Below are 12,298 nucleotides of genomic sequence, written 5' to 3'. Positions count from 1 at the left end.
ATGATTTAATACGTAAACCTAATTATTTGAAAACTGATTGAGATTATTTAAAAATTAATTTTACTATTATTCATCCTTTTTCACAAACCATATATAACTTTTATCTGAAATGACTTTTCATATCTTTCATATTTTTCAAAATATTTGCATAGGCAAATAAATAGGACGTTTAAAAAATTGGACACACGCATGCACGCACACACGCACACACACACATACACGCACACACGCACGCACACACGCACGCACGCACGCACACACGCACGCGCACACACACACACACACACACACACACACACACACACACACACACACACACACACATACTGTGAACCATAATAAATCATATTTCCCTAGATTTATTCACTTTCCAACACATAAATGTGCAACTGATTTTATTAAAGAATACAAAATTAAAAACTCATATGACTATTTCAACAATCAATATGCGGCATCATCATCTCATCGCCAGAATGCATGAGGAAAAGGCATGCGTCACATCACAATCAGCTTCTACAGTGCGGAAAGGAGTCGCAGGACAATGTTGAGAGGCTGTTGTCAGAACGGACAAAAGCGCTTATCTTTTTGCATACGCTATATGTAACAGCCTGGTTTGCCATGTCTCTCTCCGCCCGTGCTGCGCATCCGAGAATATATGCTAAATGCGAGCGTATGTTCCCGTTTCAAAGGACATAACCGAAAGTTATCAATGGTAATTGTGATATCAAAGCAAATATAATACACCACTGTGTGTCAAAATAAAAGGAAAATACGTTATAAGTAAGCTAAAATTGAAGAAGAATAATTATTTTTATTATATCTGTATAAAAAGGGCAAAAATAAATCAAATTTTGATAAAAAAATAGATATGATTACAACAAAAAAATATTAAACTTAATGATCATTATAAATTCATTATGAAAAAGACACTCATTTGTGTAATAGAGATTATTATAATTATTGTATTATTTATACAGTAGCTAATTTCAAAGAATTATGTAAAATAATTTTAAAAATAAAAAGACGAAGGCGCTATCGTGAATTGATATTTTAAATATCGAATAATATAGTACAAGTATATTATCGATTAAAATAAAGATTAATAAACAATATAGCAGAAATCATTGTTAGTAATTCTCAATATATTTTGTTATATGTATAACATACTATATGTATATTATATGTATAACATACTATACGATTTATCACAAACGAAATATTCTTTTTTAAAATTATTGTTTGAATATATATGTATAAGATACAGCTATATTCGATCCTTTTATCTTTAAATATATTTAGACAGGTTTTCTCGATAGCAAGAGAAAGCTTTCGCAAGATCGTACGATAATCGTCGGAATATGCCAAACGTCTTTGTTGCAGATTGTACGGGGCTTTCCTCGATGATGGTGATGAGGGTCGTGGAAGGATTTCAGGACTGAGTATATTGAATTTCTGAAAAGCGCGTCGAGTTTCAAGCGGATGATATGCGCCGCGGGCTCGATTATGCCGAAGCAAGTTAGGCGAAGGGATCCGCCATACCTTCAGGCGCGTTTCTGCAACGTATGATGGCAAACATCTTGTAAGGCATGATACTACCTGAATAAAATTCTTTCTTAATTATAAAATATGCATTTAAGAATCAAATAACGAAATACATTTGAGTGTTCCTCTTCGCACGTGATTATAATGAGCTTTGAATATGTTAATCAAAATAAGATATAATATTTATTTTTTTTGTAAGTACATATATAATATGTTAAAGAAATAAATATACCTATCCTTCGGAATGAAATCAGTTTTTTATGTTTTTCAAGTATTAATACTTCAATTAATATTTCAAGTATTAAGGTATTCAAAAAGAATAAAAAATTTTTTAAACAAACGTTTCAAAGGCACTGTATAAAAGAATATTTGATTTTTCTGAAAATATTTTGTATTCTTCATTATATCTTTTTATCATTAATGATTTTAAAATTTCATTTTATGAATGATTTCAATAAGTTCTTCACTTCACAAACTTTCAGTGATAGGATTTTGATAAAGCGGTGGATATTTATATAGAGAAAATCGTTTTCTCGGATTAATCGAATGATTGACCATGCTTTAATTCGATTGTGGTAAAAGTAGCGCCCATGAAGCGCTGAGTAATTGAAAGCGTCACCGGAATTAACCTCGTGAATTTTGTCTAATTAGTTAGATTTCGTGACAGTCATATCTTTCTTACAAGCTTGAGTTATTTGACGGCCGTGCGGACAGCGCGAATGGATTACTAAAAATACAATTTTTCATTATCAAATCAAATATAAATTTTGATTGATTCAAAGAATATAATTATCTTAAGGATATTTAGTAATGAATTTCATAATGATATAAATTCAGTATTAGATTCGATTGAAATATTAATGCTGCAATAAAGTGTAAGAAATTTGCATGTCAAAAAAATAAAAAAAAATACATATGATTACATATGATTACAAAGAAAATATATTTTGCGCTGTAGAAGAATATACCTACGCTTCGTCTCCGCATTTCTCTAATGAATTCGGCTTACTACTTGAAATCTTAATTTGAATGTACACAGTTCCAGAGCTTTGCTAATAATAAAGCTCTCTCTCTCTCTCTCTCTCTCTCTCTCTCTCTCTCTCTCTCTCGGTCAAATTTGAGTATTTCGTTGCAAACACGGAGAGAGCGGCACGGGCGTGGCGGAGCGTAATGAACGAGTCACGACATCAACGAATCCACTTTGTGTACCGGACAACGTTTAAACGTTGTCTAAAATAGAAAGTGCCTCTATACTATAAATGTTCTTAGAACGCAGAAAGTTATAATCTTTAATCGAATGAGTATTATAAATAAAATAAAATTAACTAAGAAAGATTAAATAATTTTTCACATAATGTAACAACAATTAATTTTATAAAAATATTTAGTATTATATATAATATAAACGTTTTTTATATTAATTCTATTATGAAAAAATTCTATTTATATGGCGCGAGAAAATAATCGTAAATGTTTTTTATTTATTTCAATAATAATTTTAACGAAAATTTATGTACGATGCATCAAAAACTGACAGATGTAAGACTTCGCGAGGGTGACGGGCTTTTCACGAAAAGCTCGCGAGAGGCTTAGACTCGAGCTTTCTTGATCAATACTCGACACGCGCTCGGCGTCGACTACGCGGCGTTAATTTATCGTCACTCTCTTGCGCGGGCAAACGTCGTATATTTTCGCACTTTCTTCATCCATATTTCATTCGATAAAAAATAATCCATACGATCAGCAATCCGGTAAACTTTCGCGACGCACGCCTCGCACGTGTCATGAATTACATGATACGCAAAGTTCAACCCTGACAAAGCTTCTTAAATTTTTTTTCTCGCAACGATTTGATTTATTATCGATTTTGTGAAAACTCGACAGTAGTTTGATACAATAATAGAAATTTAAAAGCAACATTATTTTTAAACATGTTATATTACAGCAGATTATGTTCTATTCTCTTATTATTACTACATAATATTAATACAAATTTATTATTACATCAATTATTGTTATTATCATGCATATACATACATATACACATATAATGATAATAATAATTGTTATGATAATAAATTGATACTATCCGAATAAAAAAATAATGCTTTGATTATAATATCATTCTATACATAATATTCTTGAGACTTCCATGGATTATCTCTTTCATTTCTATCCGTTTCTATCCGTTAAAATGGATTTAGACACAAAGATAACTCGCGAAACGCATAATTTCTGTATCATTATACATGGAGAGATCGGGACTAAGCTGGCATTTGAGTGGCAAATTTTGAGTGGCAAAAATATATATTATAAGTTCCCAATTTATATTGTAGATGATTTCGTGTTTTCTTTACCAACGAAGTTTGGTTAGTTTAGGCACTGCGTTATTATGTTTAGGCAGTCAAACGTGTTTTTGAAAGTCAAAGTAATTTTTGAGATTTCATTTTTCGAATCACATCATTTTTTGTGTATCCATTATATGGATAAAATGAAACTGCAAATACTAAAATTTTTATTGCCATCTTATAGTTTTATAATTACTCTATAAAACTAATAATTATTTGACTAAAATCGTTTACTTTGTTATTGAAAATGCAATTGACAAGGATGCCCACTTAGGCCCGGTCTCCCCTACATATTAAAATATTATAAATTCATGAAACGATTTATCAAGAATAAAATTTTAATTAATTATTGATGTTTTCCAATCATGTCTAAAAATAAAAATAAAATTAGAAGATCTTACCTGTCATGTTCGTGATCAATCCTTCCATAAGAAGGATTAATCCTGCGAGCGTATAGGGATGCGCCGCCCTCAGACATGTATCCGTCGCATAGATCCGAAAGGGTTCTACTACCAACACTCATGCCACCTCCGCGCAGCACTTCACCGTCGCTCAGATAACCAGAAGCGACGTCAACGTCGGCGTAATCGTGGTGACCACCAACATGATGATGCGACGATGAATGCAGAACGGTGTATTGTCGTGCCGTAGTACGGCTCGGTAGAGTTTGTAAGCCTCGGGCCCCAGGCGTGTACCCGCGCAGAAGAGGTTGCATAGGTTTTACAGTCATCTCGGCTTCATCATCTGCTAGAGCACCACCGCACGTCGAATTTTCCGAAAGCACCTTCAAAACGAAAACCAAAAATGAAAGACGTACTTAAATAATTTTATATTTTTTATTTTAATTTTCATATCTATCAAACTTTAAATTTAATTTTACTTTGATTTTAAATAGTCTATGACATATCTTAAATTTATATCTTAAATTTGACTTAGTTTACTTATAATTAATCATTTTTATGTTGGAGAAGATAATTAACAAAACAGCGAAAAAGAAAAAAAAACATTTAAAAAATTTTAGAATTATCTAGACTAAGGAAATAATTTTAAAAATCTAGGATTTAAAAAAATAATCTAAAATTTAAGAAAATAATAATTATAAATCAAGAATCTATCAAGTTTCTTTCAAAGGATTTTTTAAATCTTTTCTTTGACGTATTTATGATTAAACACATATTACACGAACAATTTTATAAATATTTGCATAGATATTATTATAATTATAATATATCTTGCGGTTTTATTTGATAGCCATCAAGAAAAATTCCGAAACTGACCTTTTCCATTTGTTCAAATGTAGTGTCGATCTTCCGGTTAGGGATCGTCTTAATTTCGCTACCGCTCTCACTGCTTGGCCTATAAATCACACTACTATCGCTCGAATTACTCTGCCCGGTGCTGTTAGAATTGCTATGTGAACTGTCGGACATAAGATCCGAAATACTCGGCATCGGTGACACCATCGCTACTGTATTAGGATCGAGTTTGCGATGAAGAGTATCGCCGCTCTTCGGTTTTGTCGGCGTTGGCATTCCGCTGAGCGTGCCATTGTCTTTCGATGGTTTCGATGTACCTTTCACAAGAGCAGTAGGTTTCGGGATGCTGGAACCCGGACTAAGTCCGGCTGGGTTCGGACCATGAAGAGGACTATTCGAACTTGTTAACGGTTTACTAGATCCAAAGTTCAGATTGCTTTGTGTGGATATACTCGTTAGTCTGTCTTCAGTATTAGTTAACTTTTCATCAGCTACTGAGTTAACACAATTAATTGTCATAGAATCTTGTTTATCGTTATTGGAAATTTCGATAGATTCTATTTCTTCCTCACAAATAACCTTCTCTTGACTTGATACTCGAGTCTTCGATGAATCAAAACTTTCCATCTCCGATTGCTGTTCGGGATTAACTTCTAACATTTCTGGTTCTTTTTGTTTTGCCGTAAGATCCTTACCGTCTGATAGGTTTGCCTGATTCATGCTTAGAGTACGATTAAAAGTATCGTTCTCATGAACAAGAGTCTCCCCTGTTTCGGATGGTTTAATAATACCGTTGGTATTTGCCAGAATAGCTTTCTGCATCATAAAATCTTTGTTCAGACCATTCGGCGGTGGTTTCACACTTTGTAAATAAATTTTTGGATCCGATATCTTGCCTGGAAGCTCCATTTTGGGTCGGGGTGAAAGTTTCGTTGTCGTAAGTTCGTTCCTCAAGTTCACGTTTTTGGTATCTTGAAGATTAATTTGTCTAGGTGGCGTTAGGACGGAAGGATTTGGTTTAGGAGGTTGCACTACCGGTTGCTTTACCAGTTCCTGAAGAGTCGATGTTTTCCTATCACTTGATAATTTGGTGCTGATAGCTTTACTAGCAATTTTAACATCTTGCTCTACAACTGGATTATTATAGAGTGTTGTTAGTTTCTCCGAGGAGCTTGGCGGACCTTTGCTCGTGCGCGCAATCTTACTCTGAGCCTTGCTTTGCTCCTTTCTGCCTGTTTTTGGACTGGCCTGCTTTGCTGGTTTAGCTGATTGCAGTTTTGATTTCAACGCACGACTTTTTGGCGATTCCTGAACTTGGGTCTTACTTTGATCGCACAAGGAAGTTGAACTGTCTGAATGTTCAGATCGAGCTGAAGAAAATCCGGAAGAACTGGAAGTACGTTTTGAAACTCCCGATGAAGTCTTTCCTCGTTCTTGATTTTTATCTTTATTATTGAAAAGTTTAAATTTATCCAGTACTGAATTCTTATTTGGCTGAGGTGCTGGGACAGTATTTCCAGAATACGGTAAGGCTTGTTGTTGGGTCCTCAAACCTCCATTGGGTCGGCCTACTGTGGATGCTCGAGGACTGCAAATTACAAAAATTCAAATTAGAAACAGAAAAAATATCTAAAAAGTTTTTTAATTATTTAAAAATTATTTATCTAAATATAGATCACAAATGTTTTTCTAACTAAACATAATATTAAATAATAGTTAAATAATATTTAAAATTATATATAATATTTCCAGCAATAAATTACATTTTCTGCAATTAGTAGGTACAAATGTATTTGAAAAAAAAAAAAAAATCTTAATTTTCTTTATTACATTAATTTTTATTCTCTAATAATTAATTTTTAATTTCTCCAAATAATAAAATTTAATGACAATTAATAACCGCACAATGTATGATCACAATGTATTTATCTTTTTAATTTTACCTTGGCGTAGTGGCTGTGGGTTGTCGATTCGGATTCTGACTTCTAGGTTGCGGAATGAATGAAAGACCACCCTGAGATGGTTGTTGTTGACTCGGACTAGTGCTTCTAGAACTGCTCGCGCTACCCACGCCACCATTCCCGTGTTTTAGACCACCTAAAACAAAGAATAGGGAATTATTATTAATTAATCAGAATAATATTTTGCTATTTACATGTATTTTTTATTAAAAAAAGAAAAAATTATATTCCATATATATATTTTATAGTATTCATATGACCATAATATATTTGTTATATAGTATTCGTCCCTGCGTCGTCCAGATTTGCCCGGAGTCGCGTCACTTGATATTTAACTAGATACAGAGATCTAAAAATAATTCTGTTACCATCAAAATAATTATCTAGAATTAACTTAAGCATAATGATAGTAATGCAAAAAGTTTTAACATTTTAGCAACCAATTTGAATATTCTATGGTAATAATTCTGATGGTTCAACAAAATTAGTTTCAAATTTGTATCTAGCTATAAATTTTTAGATATTTCAACAAAATCATTCTTTTCGTGTAATATATTTGCAAAATACAATGCAAGTTCAGTGAAAAGAATATCCGAAATAGTTTCCTTAATTTTATAAATAATAAAATTTAATGTAATTATTATTATTATTAAACATATTAGTACTTTTATTAAAAAATTCATCTAAATGACTTAATGATAGAAGTTAATTATATTCTAATGTAAAACAATCTGTTCTTATGTTCATTTCTCCTATTAAGTGTAATGAAGCAAAAGAGTTGAATTATGGCTATTTTTTTTTTATAATTACAAAACATATTGTTATTTGAGTAGGTATACCAATAAGACGATAATAATTGGCCGCGTCATTAAATGCGCACAGTCGCGCGGCTGTTGCAGCCCACTCGCTGCATATGCGTTCGAATGGTGCAATGTACGGTACAGCTCACCGTAGACAAAATAAACCATTCGTGTTTACCGAGAGCGAGAAGATTAATCCACTACCTCATACTACCACCCGATTCGCTTCTCTCGGGTAATCGTAGACGTTGTTTCTGTCAAATAATCCGCGTCGGTACGCAATTTGTTGAGCGAGCGATATCTCGAAACGTAAATACCAGTTATTAATTATGGAGACTATATATGAGCTAGTGAATTTAATAAAGATTAGCGATTTTAAATCTGAATAATTTAATCTTCGAAGAAACATTTAAAATGAATTTTAAAATAATATCTTAACAACGATAAATTGTGTAATTTTGTAAAATTATTATATAATGGAAATAACTTTAATTATTCTAATTATACGAAAATTTTTTTAATTTGCTTTTGTTTGATTTATTTTCTATATAAAAATTATTTTTGTTACAAATACATTTACAAAAATAGAAATAATAAAAAAAGATTGAATTTTTCAATTCCTTGATGATTTTTCGTTTCGAGATTGTATGCGTTGACAACAGCATTCGCTTTTCTTGATTGACCCTCTCGACAGTGATTTGCAGTAGTTACAAGTACCTAATTCGTCAACCATCTCAATTGTCCTTGCGTACGTGACACAAATGTGGTTGACACGGATAAAAGTGCTTGGCGAAGCAGAAATTTTTTGATATGACCAACACAACCTTTTATCGCGTTTTGATGCGACTATATCTCGTTTAATTAATTTAATGCACATTGCGAATTAGTTCTAATTGTAGCAGAAGAAAAATTCTTCTTTAGTCTATTATATATATGCCAAATTTAAATTATTATATATATATTTAACTATAAATTATTAAGTCTCGATAAAAATTAATTTGAAGATTCATTTTCATATTTAAAAAAAAATTGTTTCGGAATAAAGCCGGATTCAGTCATTTATATACAGAATTAAACAAAGACATCTATTTAATCCACGTCAGCGAATAAAAATCAAATCTGTGTTCAAAGCAGCTCTATCGAAAATCGCCAGTCATGGGGTGTCGTAATGAATTCGATTCTTTTTTTTTATCTAGTACACAAAGGAGGAGGAAAAGAGATATAGTTTAGGGGAGTTAAAACGTGACTAGGCATTCACTCGTCTGTCACAAGAATGATTCATCATCGTGAAGCGATCGATCTGTCACGATATTAGTGATAGCCGTGCACTGAAAATTTCCGAGGTAGAATCAGAGACGAATGTTCTTTTTAATTATACAATACTAATATTTTGTCTAATAGAAAAATATATTCAAGAAGATTTGGAATTGAAAAATAATGCTATGAATTTCTTTATGAAAAGATAATAAACAGAAATACTTAAAAATAAATAATAAAAATAGAAATAATTATAAAAGAAAGAGATTATATTTATATAAAGAATTCTTTACAAAAGGATTTTGATTGAAATGTTATACATATAAATAAAGGATTTTTTTTTGAAAATTTTAATTGATAGAACGTTTAATATGAGGAAATTTTCATAAATTTCTTATTAAAAAAATATCCTACCGCCAAAGGCCTCCTTGCGATATATTCAAGATTTCAAACAGATAAATCTTGATCTCTTGAACATCCTGAATAAAAATAGGAATTTTGTCTGTAGAGAATTTCTTACGAGAGGATCAATGATCGTGACTGCACTCATTCACTCACTTCACTGAGACTAACGTTTAGCGCTCACGCGTCCCCTCTGTTATTCTCTCATTGTTCCTTCCGTCCGAGATAAGACAATATCAGCCTACATAAAAACGTAAAGGGACGATCGATTTCCATAATCGATAGGCTATTGAGCATCAGCCATTATCAATTGTTTGCTACTAATTGTGACAATACCGTAAGAACATAAAGCACTCTAAAATTATCTCTAAAAATTATCTCTAAAAATTATCTCTAATAATTTTACGATACGTACGACATTCAATAAAATCATAAAAATTGTGATAAAATTTAGATATTTTTGTAAACACTTTATAAGTCTAATCTCTTATAAATACATAAATAATTCTTTAAAAGTTAAAGAAAATTTTGAGAATTACAATTTTACAATTTTATCTATTTTTATAAAATTCCGAGTAATGATATAATAACAGAATTCTAAAACTTTTTTTTTTATAACATTCTATAAAGCAAATTACTGTTAATTAACTATAACTATCATTCAAGTAGAACGCTTTAAAAATAATTTTTAACTTCCAAGAACAATACAATTCAGAATATAATATCAGTGCTTGAAATTACGCTGTTCAAAACTAACAATAAGTAATATAAGTATGTTGCAGTTGGCGTCCTTTCGCAGTCACTCGCGCGCGTAAACTCGTACTTACATTTTATACGAGCTCATATACTTCCACTATAGCCTTCTCGGGACCTTCTAGCCCCTTTGTTTCAAGAGTGCTTCGGAATATAAGAGAATCGCTACAACGTGGCACCAACGTGGAACATAGGGGCATTCGTTTCACGGTGCACGGGTGCACTTACACACATATGCGTGCATTAGGAGCGCGATTGACAGACCAAGATGATTACCTACAGCAGCGATAAGCCCTAAACTTATCATTATATATATATATATATACTATATTATATATGTAATATATTTGTGAGCGTGTGTATCGTACTAATATTATTATATCTTATTATTATATTTAATTTGTAAAATTATACTATATATTTATTCTCTTTCATATTTCAATTTTCAACTAGAATATAATTGTGTAAATTCGCCGCTTCGATTTTGCTCTCAACTTTGTAAAAATTTTAGAATCGATTGTAGTTCGTCCCTTCTAGAAATCTCTTTTCGCCCTCAATATAATTTACGAAATGTGTCTCGGGCCTTATCTGGACCATAACTTGAGACGCGCGGAAGTGAAACGGAACGTGATATTGCGTGTCGAGAATTTATTTGTGAGTATACGTACAAACTGTTCTCGTAGATGTGAAGCTAAGAGAACGTTTATAGCGCATAAGCGTGATAAACGCGATCTACCCTTGAGCGACTCTTTCAGATTGTCGAACATTTATATATTTTTTTTTTTTGATATCGAGTGCTACTTCGATCCCCTTTTCATTTATCGTGGCCAGGATTCTTCTTTTTGCAAACGCAAGAGATAAAGATAATGCAAATGCATGCGCTTCGTAACAGAATAATCAATGTGATAAGGCAAATGGATGTAAAACCGTTTAGAGCAATTAAAATGAAAGATATGTTACTCGATCAATTCAAAACCTTTTAGTTTTCAAAATCTTCTATTACATTTGAAAATAATATAGAAACAAAAAATGGAGGAGTAAAAATAATAATATTTTTAAAAAATTGCATATAATATGTAGCTATTTAAAAAGTTTTTTCTCTTTCTCAATATGTAATCGCGCGGTAAGAGCTCATGCTTGCATCAGCGTATATATTAGGTGTAGTAAAAAGAAATCCGTTATTTTTCCATTCAATTTCATGTAAAAATAATGGATTTCTTTTTACTATAATAATAATATATAATAATTTTATTATAATAAAATATATATATATATTGGGTTGTCCGGAAAGTTCGTGCCGACTAAAATTTTAGTATACATTTATTAAATTAAAATTTTCTGCGTTTCAATTTTCCTTCAACATCGGCACGAATTTTCCGAACAACCCAATATATATATCTCTATGTAAAAATATACATCAATAGATATCTAATAATTACCGATCATTATCATCACTTAATTCTTTCATCATTGTAATCTTTCTTGTTCTTCTCTTTTTCCTTTTTATATTAAATAAAATAAAATAAAGAGTCAAAATTATCTTTAAAGATAAATTGAAGTAAAGAAATCGAAAAATAGGAGTGATTAGATATGCAATTTGAGTTTAAGTTACATCTTGGCCCTGAAAAGGCTATTATCGAAGATTAGAAGAACCCTTAGAAGCTTCCTCGATGACTAAGCCTGAACTTTTTCGAGGAAAGTTCTGATATCGACTAGCTGTCAAATCAGCTCGACAACTAGCACGTGTCATCCGCACATCGTATTCCGCCTTTTACTCGGGCTTCCAAGTTCCAGGCCGATTAGCAGTCGATGCATCGCATGGGGATTCCTTTATCTCGATTAGAAGATTAGACAGAGATTAGATTATGACGATTAGAGATTGAACGTAACGCAGCCGTGAAACGAAAAACGACGTTTGGATTTGGGGATTGTTGCCAGAATCTTGAATCGGGATGAGATTAATTCGGAATGCAGCGTGT

General features: G+C 31.9%; 1 protein-coding gene across 1 annotated transcript in view; it reads right to left on the bottom strand.

The window, feature by feature from the left end:
- The window catches only part of LOC108690669 (protein sickie-like), a 90,745-nt gene that overhangs the window by 49,027 nt on the left and 29,420 nt on the right, over window positions 1-12,298 (bottom strand). Inside the window, exons 3-5 of the mRNA XM_018198077.1 lie at window positions 7,090-7,243; window positions 5,168-6,734; window positions 4,292-4,674 (exon numbers count right to left, since the gene is read on the bottom strand). Coding sequence (XP_018053566.1) covers window positions 4,292-4,674; window positions 5,168-6,734; window positions 7,090-7,243 — 2,104 coding nt within the window. The remainder of the gene's footprint in view (window positions 1-4,291; window positions 4,675-5,167; window positions 6,735-7,089; window positions 7,244-12,298) is intronic.

This window comes from Atta colombica, unplaced genomic scaffold (genome assembly GCF_001594045.1).
Source record: "Atta colombica isolate Treedump-2 unplaced genomic scaffold, Acol1.0 scaffold105, whole genome shotgun sequence".
In the NCBI taxonomy this organism is placed as follows: Eukaryota; Metazoa; Arthropoda; class Insecta; order Hymenoptera; family Formicidae; genus Atta; species Atta colombica.
This window is presented reverse-complemented; position numbering and strand designations above follow the sequence as displayed.